This window comes from Coniophora puteana (assembly GCF_000271625.1).
Source record: "Coniophora puteana RWD-64-598 SS2 unplaced genomic scaffold CONPUscaffold_6, whole genome shotgun sequence".
In the NCBI taxonomy this organism is placed as follows: Eukaryota; Fungi; Basidiomycota; class Agaricomycetes; order Boletales; family Coniophoraceae; genus Coniophora; species Coniophora puteana.
In genome coordinates, this window is record NW_006913058.1 from 1,264,853 (window position 1) to 1,288,502 (window position 23,650).

The window sequence follows — 23,650 nt, forward strand, 5'->3', positions numbered from 1 at the left end:
GTGCCTGTGCTGCTCCTGTCGCAATCAATGTACTGTACTTTTTCGACCTTAGGTTCGGTCCCCTGTCCACCCCCCCTCACGAACCGAACTTACGGGGGGTGGACAGTCCCCCCAAAGTCAGGCCTTCGAACTTAGATGGGGGGACACACTGTAAAATGTTTAAAAATCCCCTTAAAATTTGCCAATAAAACCAAAAATGCTAAAACTCGAAAATCTTCTAAGCAACCACATTATCTTCTGTAAGACTCGGACACTTTGCGGCAGGTGATTTTCAAAAAATACAATGCAGATATGTGGAGTGAGACACTAGTGACAACAACAGAGACATGCCAACCTCAAGGCCAAACTCTTATGTCGAGTGCAGAACTCACAGGTACAGGCCTAAACCTAAGTGGGAGAGAGGAGAGACTAACATAGTCAGGATGATGTATACACGCACTTGATCATGTCACCCGCGAGATGAATATCGACAGCTGGATTGACATTGATAATGGGCAGTCTCAGTGAGCAAGTATGCGGAGTTCTGGAGGGGCCATGAGTCCATTGGCCTTTGTGGATTGGTGTTGGGCCACCGCCGAGATTAATGCTGATGTAAAGTATCCCATAAGTCCTCAGAGATAATATTATTGTCTTAGTAGCTAGTGTCGAGGACCCTGTTCCAATGTCTGAAGCTGAAGTATGAGCACAAACAGGCACGAACTAGCTGTCCACCCTCGGTTTGACCCCCCGAACCTATAGGGGGGGACAGACGGTTATGGAAGGCGCGTTAAAGCTCCGACTTCCCACGCCACCGCGAACCTAAGGTCGAAAAACTACAGTATTTTTATCGCTCCGTCCCAATCGGATCCTATTTTTATGGCCCCGTCAAATCCGGATCGTATTTTTATAACCCCACCTAATTCAGGTGCTGGCTAAATTGGGAGTTGCCATGTGGTGGTCGGGTGCTGGCTACATTGGGAATTGTCATGTGGCGGTCGGATATTGCCGCTGCTCTTATCAGGCAGACGACTGTCCAATGGATGAACGGGATATAGCTATAATCTTCAATGTACATCAGTAAAGATGAAAAATGCTTGTCGCGCCTTGTACAAGGTTGTGCAACCCTGCACAAGGCAACAATTTGACCATGACACCGAAATCGGCAAGGCAAGTCTATTGGCGCGGCAAGGTCGCTTCGGAGGAGCGGAGTTTACACGGACAAGTGCCTACAAGGCCAAGAAATATACTTCGTTCGGTTGTCTAGGAGTATTCCTAGACCATATTCCGGACCTTGAACATCATCTGAAGCTTGAGAATATCCGAATAGTAAGCATGAGATTGTTTTCACGATTCAATGTTGGGTTTTATGTTTCATGACGCCTTGTCACCTTGTGGCAAGGTGACAAGGCTGGCAAGAAATTTGCGGTTTTACTGATGTATGAGCAGCTGATATGTGGTAAAGTGGCAACACAGCCACATTATAGAATGGCTAGTTACAAGCTGATTGTCGGTATACTAGCTATCACTAGCTGTTCAGCCCGGTTATAAGAACGGTGGGATCCTATGCATTTCATATGGAGTATTTGAATATAATCAGCCATGTAATCGCAGCTACTTTGGAGGTCGAAACTCCGGTGCATAGACCTCTAGATTAGACCCCAGATTACATTAGTGCATACTTGTCTACATAGGGACATGCCTGAAATGACATAAACAGATTTCCAACATAAAAAAATAAAAGTCTGCTTTATATTTTGCCCCAACTTCCTCATGTCAGAATGTTTCCTTGAGACTCTGGTGGGTGGTCACAGTCTGCACTGTTGGTCAATCATTTACTTATCATTGCTCCACCCATTTAATGATGACTCTATAGTATCACAACCTTTCCTTCTTATTCCTGTAGAATACACTCAGCTGCTTCACAGCAGAACCAAAAGTATCACATGGAACAATTCCAGCTCCAATCCACTGGGGCAGTTTCCCTTGGATACTTGCCGTACCAAACCTATGGTCCACAAGGATCAGAGCAGCCCAATCCATCTTATGCCTTATTGCCCGTCCTAGAAATTTGATGAGCCCAAGTTACATGTCCACACCACCTACTCTCACTCACCGATGCTTTGGTTCACAGCACTCATGCACATATTGACATAAAGCTCCGAAGCGGTATTTTTCGCTCCCAGGTGCTTATTTGAAATCTTGCTCTCGAGCTCCTTGACATAACGCAACCTCTCCTGCAGCTCGATGGACGCCTTATTGGCAAATGGCAGACCAACGACCATAACAGCCCGTGCCATGTCATCAGAGAAGTTCAAACCTTCTGAAACTTTGCCCCCGACAACGGCAAAGAGAAGAGCACCCTTTGTTCCGTCATCGGGCTGCTTAAACAGTTAGTACAAGTCAAAGTCATGCCTGAGTTGTCTTACCGTAATTGCAGCAGCAGAGTACGCTCTTAGAAGGGATTCAACACCGGTCGCTTCACGAGGCTCGATGAATAGCTTAAAAATTGTCAGAGCCATTTCCCGTAGGAGAAGAGTAGACAACCTACCTGTTTCTTGCGAGCAAGCTGATCCCATATTCCCGACGTACCCCACATTTCTTTCGCAAAGTAAAGGTAGGTATATGAAGGAAAGAAAACAACCATTCCTCCGGGAACCAGGTTCACGAAATTGGCAATCGTTCGCCCCAGCTCGTTCACCTTGTGGAAACCAGTTATTGTCGGATCGGACGAGGCCAACACTGAGAACCCACCAGCTGCTTATCTTTCTGGTTTCCGAAAGAAAAGTCCAATGTACGCCCGGAAGGACCCTTGCCAACAAGCAAGGCCTGGACATGCGACTGCGGGACAATGTGTCCACACGAAAACGTAGAGAGGCTGGCATCCGAAAGATATGGGAAGAGTTGATTGGTCACATCAGAAATCTAAACATCTGTGAGCGAACGCAGCAGTGCCTGAGAGAAACGCTGACAGGAGACATTGTACCGCCGGCAAGAACTACAGAACGTGCGACGTCCACCACGTCCCGGAATATAGTAGCAGGGTTCAAAAGCTGATACTTGATCTCGGAATCTGACGCATCAGACTCCCGTCCCAGTGAAAGGATCAAACGTCCATCTAACATCGAGAATTAGAGCGGTGTTCCTAAAGTGCAGGATATTTACCTTCGCTGGCCGCAGATATACCCGTGATAAAAGATTCGATGGCATGAAGCGGTGGATTGCCCTTGCCTCTCGTATACGTGCGATGTTGAGACTCTTCAGACATTTAAGCTCAGCAACCAACCGTAAGTAGTGCGGCGTACCTTGCTCTGACTTTCGGATAGCCTCCTTCTCACAGTACCCAGAAACCTTCCGTGCTACCTACACGCCAGAGAATGTCAACTTCAGTACGCGATATCAAAATTCAGCCTACCTTGCTTGTCTTCAAGTACTCGACAATCTCTAGAAGATTGATACCCTCAACTTTGTGACCAAGCGCACAGCCAAGGTCAGGGACCGTCATCGCCTCTTGGGTTGAAGGCTTCGAAGCTGCTTTCTCCTTCAGAAACCTCTGCAGCGAACTCATAAACTCGACGAGGCGCTTCAGATGCAACGCATGTGTAGGCGAGAAACGATTCCTAAATCTCTTATAGTACACCGTCACCTGGCTGAGCGCTGCTGAAAGAGTGCCGAACGAAAGACTCGAGCTTGATATCGACAACAACGTAGGAATGAGATCTATAATTCATATCAGTCCCGAAAAAAAACTATCAATCGAAGAGGAACTAACTGTGCGCCTCGTCGATGATAACAACCTGGCCGGTCAGATCTATACCCAACGCTTCACGAGCAGATTTGAGCAGCAGCAAATTATACGGCAAAGTCACCAGCTGTCAAATAACTAAGTCGAGCAACATTATAACAAACGAGGCGTCACGTACCTCAGCTTGGGGAACAGCCTTTCTAGAACCATAGTAGGGACAAATATGCGAGTTTCGCCCAGCAGCCGCTAATTCCACAATATCTTTGGGCGAAGCCTATATAGTTGTTGATTAGCTAGTGATTCGACAAGTCATGAACTGCCATACTTGCATACCAGTATTTGATCCCGAAGGTCCGCCAACCGGTGTTCTTCTTCTAGAGGAGGCAGATACTGGCATCGTTTCTTGCCCTTCTCTGAGAAGCTTCATGAGGCTCTACACTCCGAACTAAAACTCAAAAATACACACACCTTCAAGAAGCTCGCGACACTTTTCGTCTAAATCTCCGTGCTTTGCTTTAACCTCGTCATTAATACACAGCTGCTTCCTCGAACCCAGCGACGCCGTCCGCCACGGAGTCGACGGCCCTTCGTCATCATCTGATTCTGCCTGCTCTTGCCGTCGCTTCAACGACACCTCTTTCTGATTTCCGTGGTGGGATGGTTCCGTATCTGGTATGCTCGTAAGCTTGAACTTGAGCTTCCGCAGCTCCGGTAATATCTGCGTCAGCTGAGAATGCGTCCGGGAGGCGTAGTATATCTTCGTACAGCTGGGCTCCTGTTCTTCTGGTGTTGTCTTCGACCCAGCTCCCTTCATTCTGAGACAAAATCAGCGAGACTTTTCGAAGGACATGAAACGCGACTAACTTGGCCATGAGAGCGCGTACGGCTGGGGAGTAGTTGTCCCCTTCGCCATCACCTTCGGTATCGTGATCTTCCGGTAGATAATAGTCATCATCCAACTCGTCGTCTTGAGAAGCCTCTTGAGTAGCTCTCTACAAATGTTCAAGGTCTATAAGGCGAGGAAATACCCAGGAACACTCACAGGTTTCTTATGCACCCGCGCCCGCGCCAACTTCCGCAACCGCGCCTCATTCTTCCTCGCCTTACCCAACCTCTCCTCATATTCCCGCTCCCGCTCCTCCAGCTGCTGCTGCATAACCTGAATCGAATGAGCAGAGACCCAACTAGGCACTACACCAACCAATCAGCCAACCACCCGCCTACGCAAACCTCACCCCACACTCACCACTCGTCGACGTCGACGTCGAAGCCTCAAGGAGCCCTTTACGTGCGCGATTCTTCTCGTCGTTCAGCCACGTCAAGCTCGAGCACAGAAGACTCAGCGTCTTTCCCTACAACAACACATAATCAGAGCTTCGTCGAGCGTCCTCCATCACGCGCCGCACCGTGCCAGTCGGGCTCTCCACGATCGTCACCTTGCGACCCTCAATGGACGCATACACATGACGCATCAGGTCCGTTTGTATCGAGTACGGCGGGTCATATGGAAAGGCGGGGAAGGTGTCGGGGGTGGGGAGGGCGAGGTCCATGGCGCGTGGTGGCAGCGAAAGAGAGCGAGACGCGTCGCGTCACGGGTCAATTAGGCATTTAGACTTTTGCTATTGCATTACTTATGCGAGCGTCATCGATGACACTAATCAAACTCACTAATAATTCCTTCAAGCTAGCGTACTTGCATTCACTTCGCACCAGGTCATCAGAATAACACTAATTGAAACAATGACTGTACGTAGTCTGGGCAAAATATACACGAGAATGATTTATGGCAAAGGTAGAGGGGAGCGATTGATTGATCAAGTAGGGTTTAAGCTATCGCGTCGCAGATGGATGGAAACAGTCATTCAGAAACATACATATAGTACAGCAGGGCTGGCGCATGCACAGCGATGCACGCAACGAGGCACAACATCATCGGCCTGCGCCAGGGTGAGAAACAGCACGACCGCGACCGCTGGCTGGCTCGGGCGCCTGTCTTCCGCCTCCCACCGTCGTCGTGTTCTCCTCCACCCCCTGGCTTCTATGTGTGTTGTGCCGCCCACAAGGGCTGCCGATGCCCCTGTATCGAGTGCGCATGCAGCTCATGTGTCCTCGGTAGAGTTCTTGGCGTACCAGTTCTTGAGCCACTTCTCGGCAACAATGTACTCGACCTTTACACTCGAGAGCAGAGGGCGGATCTTCTCAAGTGCCTCACTCTTTGCAAGCAAGCCCTTTGACGGGCTATCGTGATCCTGCAGCTGACCATAATGCTGAATCTTCTCGCACGATGCCTGTAGCTTCGCAAGGCCCAGAGCAGCAGACGAGCCCTTGAGGAAATGCCCTAGCCTCGAAAGCTCGGCGGTGTCATCCTTCTTGCTGTGGAAGTGTACATCAGTCGACAAAATTGTTGCCCAGGGTCAGAACAGGGCGCAAGACCATAGAAGCAAAGGCGACGCACTAGGCTTCGTCCATCTGGCCAAAGGTAGCCTGAGCCTGATCAAAGTACTCCCAGACCATGCCTCGCGAGAAGGAGCGCTCCTCGTCCTCGTCTAGCTCGAGTATTTGTTCAAACGTCTCCATGTCGATGTGATCACCACCCGTCTTGAGACAAGAGAGAATCAGCCACGGAGGAAACTCGGACATCTAGGGGGGGATGCGAGGGGCGAGGGAGAGCGACTCACCTCGTCGACCTCCTCTTCCTCTTCTGTGGCCTTGGTGTCATCTGGCTCCTCCTCTGTTGACTGCTCCTTGACGGGATCTGCGACGGCGGAAGCAGGCTTTGCGGAGGCGAGCTTGGCGATGGGGGGATTTGGTTCAGCGGAAACAGCGCGGGAGACGTGTGGGCTGCCGCTTGGGCCGCGTTCTGGCGGAACGGATACGGATCTTGTGGAGGCAGCGTCGTCGGCGGGCGATGGGCTGCGTGGTTGCTCCTTGTCTGCCGTGCGGGTCGTTGTGAGCGTTGGGGACGTCATGACCATCGGCGAGCGGTGTTGGAGGAGGAGGGAGAGAGAGAGAGGGAGGATTTGTTTGTCGCTTAAAGTGGTAGGGCTGATTATCTCTTGGATCGACCAAGTATCCACTGCCGGACCTGCCGCGTATGTAATTACACACACTACTAATCTTATAACTAATTATCTTAGATCACCCCCTTTGCTCTCAATGCTGCCTGCTCAGACTCCGTGTACCCCAGCTCGCCGAGCACCTGCATCATCCCGACATCAATGGCGATATCCTAAAAAATCAGACCGCTCTTACCTCGGCAGTGTGCTCAGAATGCCACGGGGGCGGCAGCCTCACCGGCATCCGTCTGCCGTTGTACCTAACAGGTGGAGCCACCATCTTGATCTTCCCTGAACGTGGATGCTGCGAACAACAATTCATCAACAGCGCTCCAACACCACCAACTCGAAACACGTACATTGACCTCCACAGCACATCCACGTGCCACCGCCTGTGGGTGTGCAAACGTCTGCTCAACGTTATTGATAGGCCCAAACGGCACCCTGTAAAGAACCCGTCAGACACGGCCCAGGAAACCAAGCCGCCTCATCCAGAAACGCACCCCAGCCCCGTGAAGCGTTCAATCCAATACTCTCGGCTCTTCTCCTTGAGCGTCTCACTTATAACGTCCACGAGCTCCTCCCGGTGAGCCACCCGAGCCGCGTTGGTGGAGAATCGCTCGTCATCTGCCAGCCCGGGTTTCTCCAGCACCCTCTCGCACAGCAGTCGGAACTATCCATGGTGGACGAAGGATGTTTAGCGCGGGAAGCGTTGTGGACGTCATCAGGGCACATGACGGAGCCATACCTGTCTGTCGTTTCCCGCCCCGATCATCAAGAAGCCATCTGCGCACGGGAAGACCTGGTAAGGCACGATGGACGGATGAGCAGTGCCGTGGCGTGACGCCTCTTTTCCCGCGACGAGGTAGTTCGACGCAATGTTGGCCAGCCCCGCGAGCTGAAACATTAATTCAAAACCTTGTCGGACCATATAAACAGATTTACCCACCTGCGTTTCGAACAGATTGAGGTCAACCCAGACACCCTGCCCTGTCTTTTCGACAGAGCGAAGGCTGGCCAAGATAGCGCCATGCGCATACAGGCCCGTCATAATGTCCGTGACGGCGACGCCGACCTTGACTGGAGGGCGGTCAGGCTCGCCTGTACTGGTCGCATGGACGCATGCATGAGCGGTGATGAAAGTGAGAAAAAAGAAGAGACCGACGGACATGTGCATGAGGCCAGCTTCGGCCTCTATGATAACGTCATATCCCGCCGCCTGGCTATAAGGCCCCGTTTGTCCATAGCCTTAGGTTAGAGGAACGAGTAAGAAATCGAGAATTAGTGTGGTGGTGAGAATGTATGCGGACCGGTGATGGAGGCATAGACGAGTCTCGGGTTGATCTTGTGGCAGTCTTCCCACCCCAGCCCCATCGTGGCGAGTTTGCCTGGGATGTAGTTCTCAACGAGGACATCGGAGGAGCGGACGAGGTCGTGAATAATCTTGAGGCCCTCTGGTTTCTTGAAGTTGACGGTGACCGAGCGCTTGTTGCGGTTGGCTGCGAGAAAGTAGGCGGACTCTGGTGGGAGATGCTGGGACTCTTTTGGTGCAAAGTCCTGGGTCGGTGCCGAGGGTGGCGACCAGGAGCCTAATCGTACAGAAATGAGCCCGTCACCAGCTTGTCAATGAAGCAGCGTGACTGACGGGTGTCGTCGCCACGGGAGACCTCCTCGACCTTGATCACGTCTGCACCCATGTCTGCCAGCAACATGGTCGCTGTCGGGCCAGCAAGCACCCTGGTGAGGTCGAGGATCCTTGTGCCCTTGAGCGGGAGTGGTATGCCCTGTGGTCGATGTTCATTGGAGATATATCGTCTGCCCACGACGCGCAGTGTAGAAAGTTGCAGTCTTGTCATACTAGAAAGTTGTAGTTAGTTTATGATATTGTAATGAGGCCGAGATGGGATTTTAGCGAGGATCAAACGGTTGTTGTGTTGTTAGTTATGTTGTTCTTTATATTCCCCACGGCACCTCCTTCTCCTCCTCCCCATGGGCTTTTTCTCCCGCAGGTCAGACGATGGCCTCGACGTCGCCTTTCGCAGCGCCGGCGACCGTTCAATGGTGCAGGCCATCCGGTCTAGAATCGTATGTATTCATTACGCGTTCTGCTCAGGGCTCGATGTACTAGCACTGACGCGAACAACCGCTACGCCTAATTCAACAGTACGGCAAGACAAGGACCAGGGACCGTCCTCCTCTCTCCCAGACTCTCCCCCCTGCTGTCTCAGACTCCCCGCAGGCTCCTCGTCGTGCCTCTCGTCCCCCGTCGATGAAGTCCATGAAGCCGTACGACAAGGACAACACTGTCCGCAAACACACCGTCCGCGACTCCCACTCACAGCCTAACCGTCTGTCTGCCATCGACACTTCCAAGATTGATTCTAGTTCAAAGGCACAGACAGACGCCATCACGTTCGTCTTTAATTTCTCTCAATGTGACTTTGTCTGACGCGCACGCGTTAGTATCACACTTGCACAACGCCTAAATGAACTAGCCACGGCCAATTCAGAGGGTCTGCTCAAGTGAGAGCTCACTGCATACACTCAGTCCACAAACTAAACTACACCAACATCTGCTCAGCGACGACGAGTACCGCCTTCTTCGACAAAACATCTTTGAGCGCCTCGCCAGCGGGAGCACCGTGCCGTCTGAGCCCTCGGTCGTCCCCACCGCTTCCCCACACCCCAAACGTGAGCTGGCAACCCCCTATTTATGTCTCGTTCCATATTCAACCAACTCTTTGTTTCTTCAGCCTCTCCCTCTACACCAGATCTGAAGCGTCTCTCTCATGGCCAGCGCACACCCTCTGTTCGGTCCAAAAACTCCATCTCCTCCGCCATGTCCGGCGTGTTCAAACGCGCCAGCCTCCGCCGCAAAGGCAACGCCTCCCACGACACCTCCAGCGTCTACTCCATGGGCTCCAACGCCTCCTTCCAACGCCCTGGCATGTCCTGCGAGCTCCGGAACGGCTCCACCTCGCGCCCACACACGCCAAACACGCTCAACGGCGACCGCGAATCGCTCTCGTCGCGTCTATTCCCGAGCAACAGCAGCGACCACCTCGGCTCGAGCGCGTACCGCACATTCTCGCGAAGCATGCGCAAGCTTTCGACCTCGACGTCAACACCGCCCTCCTCCTTCCCGGGACGGATACCAGATCCCGTGCCACACGTTCGCTCGCCCTCGACGATATCTGGCGAACCGCTGGACGAAGACGACGAGTACCGGTCCGTAGCCGAGATCCGCAAAGAGATGGAGACGATGGAAGCCGAAGGCCTGCGCCTGCTCGACGCGTTCAACGGGCTCGAGCTCTCCACGCTCACCCGAAATCAGGGCGGAGCAAGCCAGAACGGACCAAACGTTCCGCGCTCGCCTTCCACACTGGGTGTGCATCGAAAACCAATGGACGGCCGGTCGACGCCCGGGCACGGGTCGGACGCCGACATGCGCTCTGTGCACTCGGGCTCGTCGCTCACCACGTCGCACTCGCGCGCGGGCTCGCACCGCACGGTGCCCTCGCAGCGCCTGGGTGTTGTCAACGGGATGCACCCCAGCTCGTCGACATCGTCCACGCGAAAACGGTCCATGTCGTCGCTGTCGTCGCGGAACCGGGGACTGCACCCATCGGCGTCGACGCCGAGTGCACTGCCGTCGTCGCCGCTGCGGAATATGGACAGCGTGTCGAGCATCAACCTGAAGGTGTCGCCGACGTCGGTGGTGGAGGAGGAGGAGCAGGAGGTGTACTCGGCGCTGGAAGCTGAGCTGGGGGAGATTCGGCGGAGAAAGGCGGAGGTGACGCAGCGATACCAGAGTCGACTCGACTACTTGCGTGCACAGCTGAGGGGGGCGGAGTTGAGGGAGAAGTTGTTGAGGAAGTAGATGATACCACTATACCTTACATTATTAATGAGACACTGGACATTATTAATGAGATACACGCTGTTGTTCATTTAGCAGTGGAGTGAGATAGGGGAAGACAAGTGTGAGACGCGATAGCTCCATTTTGGTTGCCAGAGCATCAGAGGCACTTCCTTCTCCTCCTCCCCCCTCGAGGCAGCAACAAGGCCGAAATGAGTGAAGACGCACCCACGCCTCCCCCGGGCGCTTCATACACCAGCACAGCGACGACTAGCACATCGTCTGCAGCGGCTACAACAGGCCAGTCGACTCTCCGCCGTGCCCCGAGCGTCACTAGCTCACATTGGTCAGCGGCAGACACGCCCCAGCACCACTACCAGGGCACCTCCTACTTCCCACATCCAGCAAGGGCCACCTCCCCATCCAGACCACGCAGGCGACCAGACATAGTCAGAAGCATGTCTGCAACCTCGCAGCGCAGGGCACGCAGCAGCTCTGCATCCAGCTCACCCGCAACACCACGCGTCTACCGCGACAACAGCAACCTGCTCACAGAGGAAGACGATGACAATGACAACGACTCTATCACCCCCACAGAGCGTCTCAGTCGCGGAAAGGGCCTCGCCAGCGTCCACGATGGAGACGATGACGACGACGACGACGACAACGGCGACGACAGCTCAGAGAGAGACGCAGACGGCTCAGACCGGGAGGACGATGACCCGATCACGGTCAAAGACCGCCAGTCGCTCATCAACGTCGAGCACCCCTTCGGTCTCCCCATCTGGAAGCCTGCCCTCTACAAGAAGTCTCGCTCCGTCACCCGCCACGCCGATGCAGCCCTGCACTCCCAACCCTCCGCACAGGCAGGCCGCCATCTCTATCCCGGCAATATATTCTGGCTCGTGTGCTTCGGATGGTGGCTCGCTCTAGCCAGCTTTGCCGTCTCCATCGTCCTCAGGCTCGTCCCCATGGGCGGAAAGCAGTACTCCAACCTTGCATACGGCCTCGGCTGGTACGTCGCCTGGCCCTTTGGCAAGTACGTCGAGGGAAGTGGCTTTGGCGGAGACCTCGAGAGCCGTGGCACACAGGCAGACGACCCAGCAGGACAGCCAAGTCAGGCCCCCACCACTCCCCAGGCTGGCAGGTGGCAGTCTCCCCCCTCCACCACCCGGCCGCGCGGTGCTGCCAGCGAACGCACTGCCCTTCTCGAGCCAGTGGATGAGCACGTCGCGACGCTCCCCTGGAAGTCGTACGGCGCCACCGCATCGCCGGGCAGCATCTCCCCAGACGATAAGCCCCACCGCGATGACTGGCTGGGGCGCGGCTTTTTCTGGTTCCTGTTCTCCATCTGCATCGCCCCGCTCATGCTCTTCGCCTGCATCACCTGCTGGGCGTTCATCTTCACCATCCCCATGGCCAAGCTCAACTGGGCCCTTATCCAGTACATCTTCTCCGGCCCAGACAAGATCCGCTTCTGCGCCGCACCCCCCGTCGTCGTCGTCCCCTCCCGCGAGGCCAGCGGCTCCACCATCGGCCCCGACGGCGACAGCACCCCCGCCCAGCCCGAGTACGCCGTAAAGCACCCACGCCTCGCCGAGGGCCAGCTCGCGCCGAGCATGGACGGCCCGCCGACCTCGCGCGTGCTGCTGTGCGTGTACCGCGCGATGGGCTGGCAGTACTACAAGTACACCGTCGGCGGCGTCAACATCATCTTCGTCAACCTCATGCCCCTCGTTTTCTTCGTCATCTTCGACGGCTTCGTCCTCCTCCCCCTCGTCGACCACCGCGAGGCCGCGGGCAAGCACGTCAACTCCTTCCTCGCCTTTCTCGCCTCCCGCGCGCTCATCTTCATCATGAGCCTCGCGAGCGTCATCCCTCTTTCGTATTTCATCGGCATGGCCGTCGCCTCCATCTCGGCCCAGTCCTCGATCGGCATGGGCGCCGTCATCAACGCCAGCTTTGGTTCCATCATTGAAATTATTCTCTATGCTATCGCCCTGACACAGGGAAAGGGCCACCTCGTCGAAGGCTCCATCGTCGGAAGCTTGCTCGCTGGCGTGCTGCTCATGCCCGGCCTCAGCATGTGCGCGAGCGCCGTGCGGAGGAAGGAGCAGCGGTTCAACGCCAAGAGCGCCGGCGTGACGAGCATGATGTTGATCATGGCCTTTATAGGCACGCTGACCCCCACCCTGTTCTACCAGACCTACGGCAATGTGAGTCGCCACCACGTGCACGTTGACTAGACCGATGCTCATAATTGACGAATGGCAGTTTGAGCTCATTTGCGACAAGTGTCCCGATGGTCCATCGTCCCAATGGAAGTGCAATCAGTGCTATTACCAGCACCCGGACCCTGTCGAGGATCCATTCTATCAGTCGACCGTCAAGCAGCTCATGTATTTCTGCGCTATCATTCTCGTTTTCGTGCGTTGATCCTGCCTGCTTTTTGAGGGATTTTTGCTTATGGACATGATTCGATCTAGTCTTATCTTGTCGGCCTCTGGTTCTCCCTCCGCACGCACGCAACCCAGATCTGGCAGAACCCACAGCAGCTCCTCCAGCAACCCCTCGAGCTGCCGAGCAACCGGCTCTCGGTCTACCAACGCCTTCTGCAGCCCGGTCAAGGCCAGGGCCCCGCGTCCCAGGCATCTCACCCCCGCTCTCTCCGCCACAAGCGCAGCAACGTCACCAGCGCCGCAGACAGCGACTTCCCCTCGCGCAGCGCAACACCGACCCCGCGCGCCCCCGACGTCCAAGTCAGCTTCACCGACCGCCGCCCCGCCCCGCCCTCACCCACACTCACCAGGCGCGTCTCGCACGCGCCGCAGGTCGCGCCCTCGCAGCAGCAGGGGATGACGCCCCTGCTCGAGAGCGTCGACTTTGCGATGAAGAACAACAACCTACACCCGACGCAGCTCCCCGAGTCCATGACCACCGACGACTTCACCCGCGCCGTCGCCGTCGCCACCGTCAGCGCGCTCCGCCATCAGCAGACGCTGCAGGGTCCTGCACGCCTCCGCGCGGCCGCTGCGGGCGCCGAAGCCGACACCGGCGGGCACGGCGGGCACGAGGCGCCGGAGTGGAGCCGTGGCACGTCCGCCGCGGTGCTCCTCTCGTGCACAGCGCTGTATGCCATCATCGCCGAGCTGCTCGTCGACGTCGTGGACGTCGTCCTCCAAGGGTCTGGTATCGACGAGAAGTTCCTCGGCATCACCCTGTTCGCTCTGGTGCCCAACACAACCGAATTCATGAACGCCGTGTCCTTTGCGTTGAACGGCAATATTGCGCTGAGGTATGCATGTAATCCTGCCTCTCTTCGTCCTCGTTCTTACGTTTTGCTTCTAGTGTTGAAATCGGCTCTGCATACGCACTCCAAGTCTGTTTGCTGCAAATTCCTGCGATGGTCGCATTCTCCGCCTGGTATGCACCCGAGAAGATGGGAGCCGTGGCCTATACCTTCACGTGCGTACCCTTGTCTACTTTATAACATCCCATCTAAACTGTTTAATCACGCAGTCTGGTATTCCCCCGATGGGACGTGATCGTGATCATCCTCTCCGTCTTCCTCATGACCTATACCTACATCGAAGCGAGGAGTAACTACCACAGGGGAAGTATCTTGATTCTAAGGTGCGTATTCCATACCATGAAAATACACCGCACTAAATCATGTCCGCAGTTACCTCGTCCTTGTGTCAGGCTTCTACTTCGCCCCTCGCGTCGCCGACGACGCTGAACCCGTCGACTGGCGCTCAACCATCACAGCGCTCAAATATTTCTTCGTCTCTCCTTAGGCTACAATATTTATATCAACGCTTCACGCGTTCCTTCGCATTCCAAGCCTGCATACCTCGTGGACAGTCGGACAGTAACGGTGGCATAGGCATCGCATCACGACTCCTTCATGGCCCCATTTTCCTCTTGCTATATATCTGCAATACAACGAGAGTTCTCTGTTACTATCGAAACATGGAATGACGCGTCCTGGCTTGTACTAGTACACATTGATTTGCTTGTTACAGTGACCTGTTCTACCACCCCACACCCCACCTGTTTGTTGTACACTCTAGTGCATGCTCTGCAATCGTTCGAGCACTTTGATGATCCTCTCCGGCGCGATACTCAGCTGCTCTGCCTCTGTCGATCCCTCGAGCACCTTCCGGACGGCCTCTTCGTCGTCGCCGAAAAGTAAGAATCGCTCCAAGAGGTCCCCATCGAGGAAGCCAAATGAAGAATTATCCGCGTCGCTTCGACCCCGTGCATTCTTCGGAGCACGATACCTACAAAAATCATGAGACTTCGAAACACAAGTTAAATGAAGGCTTTACTTGGTATGACTGGCACCACCCGGCTGGGCAGCAAAGTACGTGGACAGATTTCTCTGAAGCGAGGACATGTGCAACGACAGTTCATCAGACATGTCGATCACCACTCCAATGCTGCCGGTCGTGGTGAAGAAGAGCTGCTTAGGCTCTACCTCTATGTCCGACGCCTCAAACGAGCTCAGGGCGCCTGAAAAACGATGTCTTAAATTTGCTGTACCCCTCGCCAAAACGATATATCTCACCTGGAATGAATTTGTTCACCATATCACCAAAGTAGTAGTGCCCGTTCCGTTCCAGTACCTTCCGCTCCGCTCCGTCTTGAAGCGTAAACATAAACAAGTTGCAGTCGTTCTTCAATGCTAGTCAGCACTTGCACTCGTTCGACGGTATCATCGACAAAACGTACATCAGCACCAATAACGTTCCGCTCATCCAGCATCTCCACCGAAGTCGGCCATAATGGACTATAATCCCTAGCAACGTTCTGCAGTGCTCCCCTCTCATACTGCAAAAGAGTCACAGAGCTGATGGCGTCGCCAACCAACAGCAAGTTGCCTCGGGAGACCAAGTTTGCCACCACGTAGTTGTGATTCCACTCGACCTTTTTCACGAATGATAGCGCTCTTGTGTGATCATCTGCTTCAATGCTGTAGATCACCACCTATCAAATCCCGTGCACGTTAATTTGCTCAGTCGTTTAGCAAAAGGAAGAGGAGCTCACAGCGCTATTGACAGCCGCGACAACAAGACCATCAACCGCAGCCACCGCATACACGCATCCCTTGACCTTTTCGGAAGCGCTGACGGCAACAAACGACTCGCCCCGCGAGTAGTCGGGCTCGACAAGCAAGAGACGCCCGGAACTTGATTCATTCTCCAAGCTGTCAATTATCACCGTGCCCACGACGAAGCAATCTTTTGCCTCCTCTGCGACACGAACAGAAAGCGCCTTGATCGCCATTGGTTCCTCGTCGTGATCCAGGACCACCTGGCCCAGCTCTTAAAATGTACGTGTGGTAAGTAAAACGGTTTCAAGCCTAACACCATTCAACTTACTGTCCAAGGTGGTGTCGTTATACAGTTGCACGGATCCTCTCGAGATCTCGGGTTCTCCAACCCTCACGGGAGTGTGACGAACACAGCCGACAGCCAGTGCCTTGTGCACAGGACTGTGGCTGATCCTACGCGGGTTGTCGAGACCAGTATGTATCTGACCACATCTGACTTAACGCCGATTCTTTCCTGAGTAGACGTTACTTACTGATCTAATATGCAACTTCTCCAAATTTTGAACGTCTCCAATGACAAGGCCTTCTGACGTCGCAAGCACGAGCGACGAGCGATAATCATGGGTATGCAGGGATGCAGCAGCAGCAACTTCCTAAAACCAAAAATCAGTCCTTGAACGTTATTGCAATGCCATAAAATACTACCTTCAAAATCAAAGGCGAATGCCGGAGCCGATCCTTTTCCCAGAACAACACCGACGTCCGACTTCCACAAGCAAAGACTGCGGTTCTCCCCTTTGCCTTGCACGTATGAAACGTGACAGGCAGGTTCCCCACCGGAATCTGCTTCTGCTCCACGAGCGCTTTGTCCTTCAATACGAACGTCGCGACGACACCATCTGCCCTCCCAACCAGAAGGTGTGGGGGCGCGTTAGCACTTTCGCCAGCAAACCTATGCATGAGCAGAGAACGAGGGAGCGACGGCAGTGAGACGCTGGCACAGAGGGTTGGGAAAGGACTGCCAAGAGATATGATCTCAACACGATGGGTCTGCCAGAATGCTACCGCCGCCATCGGCGAAAAGCTCTTGGACTGGTCCGCCGGCGTGCAAGAAACAGCAGATATCTCAGCAATGCCACCAGAAGGGTTTGTAAAATCCCGATAGCTGTAAACTCGTCAGTACTAATTTACACAATTATAATACACAGGATACTACTCACCCCACGAGCTTGAACTTATTGTCTGCAAAATTCACCACCGCAAGCCGCCCAAAGCTGAGTCCCAGCACAACTTGGCTCGCATTCGCACTTGCAGCCACAATCTCCCTATCGATCCATCCTGGCTTGCCGCCCGCCAACTGCCCCATCTTGCATACGCCATCCCCGACACGCGTAAACTCCCCTAGGCCTTTGTCGAGATTCAACAAGACCAGCTCATCCGACGTGACTTGAAGAACCAGCGATGAGTCCATGTACGTCAGTCCCTGACCTGCCTCCTTGGGGACCTTCTTCTGGAGGTTCTGCACGACCAAGGTCCGCTTCTTCCCCGTCACGAACCCACTATCGGCAACGTGGGATACCGTGTGCTTGTTGTCTATTCGGAAGACATAAGTTTCTTGTGGAGTAGATGCGACGATGTGCGTGTGTATTCTAGCAAAATCACAAAAATGAAACGTCAGGATTACGCAAAAATAAGACGTAGACCTACGGATCACTGTACAGCGAGCGTACAGGCCAAATGTTCGTGATATTTGGGATGCCTCCAATGGCGGCTGCCTCTTGGAAATCGGCACCGCTCCTAACGAGTCTGATCGACCCCGTATTCTGACCACCTGAGCAAGTCACGACCTCATACTACAGCCACTTTAAATATGCATCCGCTTTGAAACAGAGCGTGCAACGCACCTGGCCACTGTTATCCGGATCCACCAAGGCCGCGTCATATATTGGGGCAATATTCTGGAACCGATCAACCTCAGTGAGGTGACTTCCCCGGCCATTCACAATAAACCCGCGATGTCTCCTGTCGTAATCGCTACCTGGTGAGGAATGGGGTATGTGAGTAACAGTGTGGATGTCGCCGGGCACGGGAAGTGTCGGTGTGTCGGAATCGGATAGTCGCGAAGGAGATATCTGAAGCAGTTGCGAATCGCCGTAGTGTGAGCCGAGGTATACCACTTGATTCGAGAGATATGTCAGCGTCGTAGCAGGCGAAGTCTGGTAACAGGCATTAGCGAAAGAATCTGACTGCACGAAGTTGTAATGATTTCACCTCTCCAAGCGCTATTAGCGTAAGTGACGAATTGGAAGAAATATCCACACAGAGCATGACGAGTCTTCCAAACTTGTCGCCGAGCAAGAACCGTCGCCCTACATCATCGACTTGACACCATCTACAGCCAATGAAATCAGAAAGCCGACGCAGATTAGTCAGGTCTCAAGACTTACGCGCTGACTTCTGCCCATGGCCACTCCACACTAGCCCTCGCCTTCTTTTTCTTCTCCTTTCCCTCATCCTTCATGACCTCGTCCGAGTCCGCACTCGCCTTCTTCTTCTGCGTTCTACGCTGCTTTTCCTTTTGCTTGCGCTGCTTCTCCGCCGGCGCCAGATCATACAGAAATATCTTGGAGCCTCCGATAACCAAAACCCCACCCGCAAAGCTCTCCTCATCTTTCTCCGATATGGGCACGTGGATGAGCTTGGGCACCTCCTCGTCCACGGAGAAGTGCTTGGCCGCGAGAGGAACGGAAGGGAGCACGGCCGACGGCAAAGGAGACAGCTGGAGTTCCTTGAGGCTCAAGTCGCGCGTCAGGAGCTGCAGGCGCTGCTGGTAGTCCACGTGCAACAAGGCGACGGTGAGGTCATCTGGGGACGGCAAGATGGTAGCCAGGCTTAGCAAGTTGAGCTCAGTAGTGCTGTACAAACAGATCAAGTCAAAGTAGATAGGGAGATGTTGTAGCACGCACGAGACATCGAAATCACTATCATATTCCCCATCGTCAAGTTGTACCACCTTGAGCTTTCCGGCGTACGTGCTAACTATCGCGAGTTGGCCAGTGGGATCTACAAGCAAGTCGACGAAGAACTCGGCTATTCGACCTGTGCGCTCGGCGAGGGAGAGTTTCTTGGTGATACGCAGTTCGTTCTTCCGCGATGTGTGGGTAGTGTAAGTGATGAAGACAAGCTCGGGCTCAGGGTGGTCCGTCAAAACGAGAAGGTGCATTTCTGTACTCTTCTACAAAGACTCTGTGTCATCTCCCTGTACAGCAGCTAGGAGAGATCCGAGCAGATGCACCTTGATAGGGACGACGCGTACCGCCCGGACCCTCCCCCATATCTCCAGGCCATCCTCGTACTTGAGCCCTTCTGGCTGAAGTGAGTAGATATCGAGTTGGTTGAGCTTGGCTATGACGAGGAACTCTGAGCGAGCATCATCGAGGAGCTGCCACTTGCACGATGCTAGGACCGAAGAAGAGGGATGGAAAGTGGTGACGACCTTCATGGCATGAGTATTGACAAAGAGTTCCTCGCACGCTCACAAGCCTCGCGCTCACACTCAGGGGAATATCTAAAATGCGAACGCGTCATATGGCCGATCCACTTACCAATGTCATATTCGTCTAATCAAGCTTACTCTAATGATTACTTCCGTATTCTTACAAGTTCCCATTACACCAAGCACTCATAGTCCTGCAGGATGCCCAAGCGTTTATCCTATTTGCATTGTTCCATCGGCGCCCACGATCACATTCGGCGCATCCTGACTTTCTCCCTGCGGTCTAATGAACTTGTCCAGCATAGTCGGTTCCGCACCATCTTCCCGTTCACCTTCCAGAGCCTTTGGTTTCCGCTTCTGCCCTGGACCAGTTTGGGGCATTCCGATGATTTCTGCAAGAGAGCCGTTAAGTTATTGTCCTGTCGGCTAGCAAAGTAATACAGTACCATCGAGGAACAAGAACTCATCAGCTCTTCTGACAATAGTTGCTTCATGCATAGACTTAGTCGCGGAGGACGTCAATAGTCGGTCATAGTAGCTCACCTACGTCCCGCTGCTGCACCGTAGCTCTCCGTTCCTGCTCAGCAAGCCGGTGGCATGCCCCCGAGAGCCTCTTGATAAACTCCTCAGTAGCCAGAGATATAAGTAATGTCGCATCTTTAGCGACTATTGGTAGATCCTGTCGCCTAAGTTATCAGCCCCCGTAAAACGCGTCACATGAACTAGGATTCATAGAGACACGTACCTTGTCCGCTTTTATGATCTTCTGTACCCTCGAGAACGGCAAGAGTGACTTTCCCGGATCTCGTTCCCGCTGAGCAGGGGCCTTGTCCTTCTTGCTACTGCTCTTCTGTGCAGGCCCCGCCTCGTCCGCGCCATCCTCAAACGCTTGCGTGTCTTCGCCAACGAGATCCGGTTGTGACTGAGTCTCCATGGCTTCATTGGCCTGAGAAATGTTTTCCTCGCTGATCATGTCGTGGTCTTCTGTATTTGATTGTTCCATATCGGCCAATATCCGGGTGTGTGGAAGAGAAAGCTTGAGCCCCGACGCGACGCGTCTCGCGTTTACCCAGAGCGTGCCTACTGCACCCGTCCTGCAATACAAAGTCACTCAGAAAGATGCCCTTTTTTGCTTATCAACCCCTTTCTTTCCTACCGCGTCGCGTCCCGACTGTCTATCCGGACCTCGACTTCAAAAGCACCGGTGCAATTCGGCCGCTTCAAGTCACAGCTAGAATTGACCCTGTCCTGATTCTGCCAGTTTCACGCTACACTCCATGGATACCGACGCTGCCCAACAATTTGATTCTGCAGGTGATCTCAATGAGCTCGACATAAAACTCAGACAGTTTCAGCTCTCTTCCAAACCTTCTAACGGGAAAGTAAGCCTTGCTCAGCTATAATTTCTACGGGCAAACATTCAACTGATCAACAGCATGTAGCTACTTCCTTCTCCATACTTACCTCCTGAACTGAACATCTCCGAAACACCCCAGAATAAGCCGCCACGCAGGGCATTCTATGGCTTCGCTGTCTCCACTGACCTCATGCTTGACTACGCCCTGCGCTGGTACGAGCGTATCCTCACCCGCGAGAGCCTCAAGGACGTCGACCCTTTCTGGGTTACTGACATCTGGGCGGGTGCTGCTCACCAACATCTAGAGCTCGATCCAGTACACCCGAGGTTGAACGTTCCCATGGTTGAGACGCCCGACGGACTTCAGCCCTGTGTCGCCATCTACGACAGCTATGATATGATTCGCTGGAATTTGAACGAGGAGGAAGAGACGGAGTTTCTCGAGTTCATCAAAAGTGAGCTCGGATTGCCGGAGTCGCAGGAACCATTGTGGTACTACTGCCACGGCCGGTGATATGTGTTGCATTGTTCGTTCGTGCTGGTCGCACTTCCCAGTGCCTTTCTTTGAACGCTCTGTCTGCCATGTGACCACTAATTTTTTGAGCATTCTCATGTCGAGTGTAATGTTGCGTTCTGCTCCTTGTGCCATACTGCCTTAGCCCCCGCGGCATACATTTAATATGCAGCATGTTAGTCCAATTGCCGACGGCTTGCATGAGGAAGTTGGGTCGGCGAGGAATACTATTGCGACTCGTGACGCGTCGCGTCGCGTCATCTGAAAATGAGCGTGTCGCGTGAGAAGCCATCCACACGTCGCACAGTTGGATTTTTGTGTGTGCACTCAGACTCTGACCGTCACTCAAGTACTCACACCTTTGCTTTAACTCTTCCCTAAACCCATCAGATTGGCCTGTGTGCACCATGGATAGCGATAACGATCATGGTGTCTCTGCAAAGGACCTCAGCGACAGACTCGAGCAGATTAAAATCTCGTCTGAGCGTTCTAACAAGAATAAAAATCCCGAGAGGAAGCCGGTAGGTCTCGCTTTAGCCACATCGCAACTCTCTCCACAAAGCATAGGCTAACCGGCAATACGCAGCTGCTGCCTGCTCCTTACCTACCACCTCAATTGAACCCTGCCAAAGCCCATCTCTATAATGTCAGGCGGCCGCGTAAAGCATATTATGGCTTTGCTGTTACGTCGGACTCCATGGTTGACCACGCCCTCCGCTGGTACAAGGGCAGGTTCACTCGTGAGGAATTCGACCGTGCCGACCTTAGCCACGTTGAGATCATCTGCGTGGGGGCTGCTGCAAAGCACTTGGAACTCGATACAGAGCACCCGAGACTGGAGTTCCCTCTTGCTGAGACACCCGATGGATTGAGGCCATGCATTGCTATATACAACAGTCACAAACGGAGCGACTGGAATCTGGACGCAGAGAAGGAGAGGGAGCAAATTGATTTTATCAGGAGCGAGCTCAGATTACCAGAGACGCAGGAGGCAATGTGGTATTTTGCTAACTGCCGATGAGCCTACGTGTGACACTGTTGCTACGTCCCTTCTATCACTACACGTAAGAACGTGACCTTGGGTTTGGACTGTCAGCGTGAGCGCTGGCGTAGATTTTCTAAAACTCGAGAAGCATTGCGTCCAATTGAAAGCGCGCCTAAAGACAATAGTAGCGAGAATATATAACACATTTTGCAACGAAACAAAGACGTTCACAAGCTTATCATACAACGACTACACATTGCAATTGATCGTAAAGATTTACACTGCAGTACAAAGATATCACAGATCACCCATTTACGCCCAAAAGCTGAAGAAAATCCAAACAGCTTGTATCCGGTCAACGAGGGTACTGGCAGGGTAGATTGGCTTCACGGCTGATAGGTTTGCTCACTTGAGCCTGCTGCTCTGTCCGTCAGTGGGGTACGAGGTCTTGAGGGTACAGGAGTGTTGTGAGTGGAGGGTGCTCTTGAGCTGCGAGTGGAGGGTGCCCTTGAGTTGCAAGTGGAGGGTGCTCTTGAGTTGCAAGTGGAGGGTGCTCCTGAGTTGCGAGTGGAGGATGCTCTTGAGTTGCGAGTGGAGGGTGCTCTTGGAGTGAGAGTACCCTTTTGTCAGGTTACGAGCGGGTGGTGAGTTGACTGACTGAATAAGATAAGAATAAACTCAGTCCCGAGTGTCGAACACGAAGACTGCATTGTTGTAGCTAACCTGAATAAGATAAGAATAAACTAAACTACAGTTAGCTATGATATGGAAATAACGAATGTGGTAACATACCTCAGTCCCGAGTGTCGAACACGAAGACTGAGGGAAAAGACTACGGCGGCGACGTGCGTTGACGAGACGCCCGCTTACATAAGCTATCGGAAGGAATACTACCTCGGCGTACTCTAAACTATGCAAACGTACGATATAACAACACGCCCACTCGGCGAGTGTAGAATTCAATCAAATAAAATACCCATGCCTGATGAGAAACGAACGTGCTTCTCACGAGAGAGAGCTTTGGTGAGTACATCCGCGACTTGTTCATTGGTCGGAATGTACTGGGTATCGATGTCGCCGTCCTCGTAGCGTTCACGAATGAAATGATACCGGCTGATACCAGATGGCGATGTGCTTCGTGCGGGAATGGAGGACAGCGTTCTTGATGAGAGCGATGGCCGACTGGTTGTCAATGAAAACAGGAGTCGGGCCGGGCTGGTGAACGTCGAGCTCGGAGAGCAACAGACGAAGCCAAATCGCCTCTTTGACGGCTGCGGTGGCAGCCATGTATTCCGCTTCAGTCGTTGACAACGCGACCGACGACTGCTTCTTCGACGACCAGCTGACAGCGCCACCAGCCATTACGAAAACGTAGCCAGTGACGGAGCGTCGATCCGTCGCGTCTGCAGCCCAATCGGCGTCGACAAATGCCGTCGGAGCAAGATCTGCGTCGCGCTTGAAAATGAGGCGCGCCGCGGATGTTCCTACAAGGTAGCGGTGGACGCGTTTGAGCGCCATGTAGTGCTGGAAAGCCGGGGTTGCCGAGTGCTTGCTGAGAACGCCCACTGCAAATGCGAGATCTGGGCGTGTTGCGAGCATCGCATAC

The 23,650-nt window shown here is 53.6% G+C and overlaps 9 protein-coding genes across 9 annotated transcripts; 4 read left to right on the plus strand and 5 right to left on the minus strand.

The window, feature by feature from the left end:
- Positions 1-1,854: 1,854 nt before the first annotated feature.
- On the minus strand, positions 1,855-5,271 carry CONPUDRAFT_55371 (DNA repair helicase; the record flags this gene model as incomplete). The annotated part of the gene is made up of 17 exons (XM_007770009.1): positions 1,855-2,039; positions 2,093-2,360; positions 2,406-2,477; positions 2,528-2,677; positions 2,731-2,901; positions 2,949-3,094; positions 3,142-3,234; positions 3,282-3,339; positions 3,392-3,696; positions 3,749-3,848; positions 3,900-3,995; positions 4,055-4,134; positions 4,190-4,536; positions 4,577-4,713; positions 4,764-4,912; positions 4,971-5,073; positions 5,128-5,271. The coding sequence occupies 17 exons, from the start codon at positions 5,269-5,271 to the stop codon at positions 1,855-1,857; spliced, it is 2,604 nt and encodes an 867-aa protein (XP_007768199.1).
- A 196-nt stretch (positions 5,272-5,467) lies between these two features.
- Positions 5,468-6,714, minus strand: CONPUDRAFT_82281 (histidine-phosphotransfer domain HPT domain-containing protein). The gene is made up of 3 exons (XM_007770468.1): positions 6,400-6,714; positions 6,177-6,319; positions 5,468-6,094 (listed from the first exon to the last, which is right to left on the minus strand). The coding sequence occupies exons 1-3, from the start codon at positions 6,688-6,690 to the stop codon at positions 5,821-5,823; spliced, it is 708 nt and encodes a 235-aa protein (XP_007768658.1). The 5' UTR covers positions 6,691-6,714; the 3' UTR covers positions 5,468-5,820.
- Positions 6,715-6,750: 36 nt separating this feature from the next.
- CONPUDRAFT_165469 (CAIB BAIF family enzyme) lies at positions 6,751-8,633 on the minus strand (the record flags this gene model as incomplete). The annotated part of the gene is made up of 9 exons (XM_007770469.1): positions 6,751-6,920; positions 6,974-7,081; positions 7,137-7,221; positions 7,281-7,450; positions 7,526-7,675; positions 7,727-7,883; positions 7,947-8,025; positions 8,088-8,366; positions 8,423-8,633. The coding sequence occupies 9 exons, from the start codon at positions 8,631-8,633 to the stop codon at positions 6,855-6,857; spliced, it is 1,305 nt and encodes a 434-aa protein (XP_007768659.1). The 3' UTR covers positions 6,751-6,854.
- Positions 8,634-8,779: 146 nt separating this feature from the next.
- CONPUDRAFT_144127 (uncharacterized protein) lies at positions 8,780-10,693 on the plus strand. The gene is made up of 5 exons (XM_007770470.1): positions 8,780-8,862; positions 8,942-9,189; positions 9,241-9,300; positions 9,359-9,468; positions 9,531-10,693. Exons 1-5 carry the CDS (start codon positions 8,836-8,838, stop codon positions 10,655-10,657), a joined length of 1,572 nt encoding a protein of 523 aa, XP_007768660.1. The 5' UTR covers positions 8,780-8,835; the 3' UTR covers positions 10,658-10,693.
- Positions 10,694-10,848: 155 nt separating this feature from the next.
- On the plus strand, positions 10,849-14,433 carry CONPUDRAFT_56471 (uncharacterized protein; the record flags this gene model as incomplete). The annotated part of the gene is made up of 6 exons (XM_007770082.1): positions 10,849-12,852; positions 12,911-13,063; positions 13,123-13,931; positions 13,985-14,101; positions 14,156-14,269; positions 14,319-14,433. The coding sequence occupies 6 exons, from the start codon at positions 10,849-10,851 to the stop codon at positions 14,431-14,433; spliced, it is 3,312 nt and encodes a 1,103-aa protein (XP_007768272.1).
- Positions 14,434-14,705: 272 nt separating this feature from the next.
- Positions 14,706-19,194, minus strand: CONPUDRAFT_56293 (uncharacterized protein; the record flags this gene model as incomplete). Its single annotated transcript, XM_007770064.1, has 15 exons — positions 14,706-14,919; positions 14,968-15,151; positions 15,195-15,315; positions 15,371-15,625; positions 15,686-15,963; positions 16,021-16,174; positions 16,226-16,345; positions 16,398-16,857; positions 16,913-17,341; positions 17,400-17,545; positions 17,597-17,908; positions 17,964-18,084; positions 18,140-18,607; positions 18,659-18,927; positions 18,988-19,194. The coding sequence occupies 15 exons, from the start codon at positions 19,192-19,194 to the stop codon at positions 14,706-14,708; spliced, it is 3,738 nt and encodes a 1,245-aa protein (XP_007768254.1).
- Positions 19,195-19,614: 420 nt separating this feature from the next.
- CONPUDRAFT_55834 (histone-fold-containing protein) lies at positions 19,615-20,161 on the minus strand (the record flags this gene model as incomplete). The annotated part of the gene is made up of 3 exons (XM_007770036.1): positions 19,615-19,676; positions 19,732-19,867; positions 19,934-20,161. 3 exons carry the CDS (start codon positions 20,159-20,161, stop codon positions 19,615-19,617), a joined length of 426 nt encoding a protein of 141 aa, XP_007768226.1.
- Positions 20,162-20,367: 206 nt separating this feature from the next.
- On the plus strand, positions 20,368-21,059 carry CONPUDRAFT_165473 (uncharacterized protein; the record flags this gene model as incomplete). Its single annotated transcript, XM_007770471.1, has 2 exons — positions 20,368-20,570; positions 20,631-21,059. The coding sequence occupies exons 1-2, from the start codon at positions 20,466-20,468 to the stop codon at positions 21,057-21,059; spliced, it is 534 nt and encodes a 177-aa protein (XP_007768661.1). The 5' UTR covers positions 20,368-20,465.
- Positions 21,060-21,466: 407 nt separating this feature from the next.
- CONPUDRAFT_165474 (uncharacterized protein) lies at positions 21,467-23,650 on the plus strand (the record flags this gene model as incomplete). Its single annotated transcript, XM_007770472.1, has 2 exons — positions 21,467-21,580; positions 21,646-23,650. The coding sequence occupies 2 exons, from the start codon at positions 21,467-21,469 to the stop codon at positions 22,078-22,080; spliced, it is 549 nt and encodes a 182-aa protein (XP_007768662.1). The 3' UTR covers positions 22,081-23,650.

Bases quoted from the DNA above. Each gene is read 5' to 3' on its own strand.
- CONPUDRAFT_82281 (XM_007770468.1), bottom strand. From the start codon at position 6,690: ATGACGTCCCCAACGCTCACAACGACCCGCACGGCAGACAAGGAGCAA. The intron at 6,320-6,399 runs GTGAGTCGCTCT...TCTTGTCTCAAG, and splicing joins AGGAAGAGGAGGTCGACGAG to ACGGGTGGTGATCACATCGA. The intron at 6,095-6,176 runs GTGCGTCGCCTT...ACACTTCCACAG, and splicing joins GGCCAGATGGACGAAGCCTA to CAAGAAGGATGACACCGCCG.
- CONPUDRAFT_144127 (XM_007770470.1), top strand. From the start codon at position 8,836: ATGGTGCAGGCCATCCGGTCTAGAATC. The intron at 9,190-9,240 runs GTTCGTCTTTAA...CGCACGCGTTAG, and splicing joins GCACAGACAGACGCCATCAC to TATCACACTTGCACAACGCC. The intron at 9,301-9,358 runs GTGAGAGCTCAC...ACATCTGCTCAG, and splicing joins AATTCAGAGGGTCTGCTCAA to CGACGACGAGTACCGCCTTC.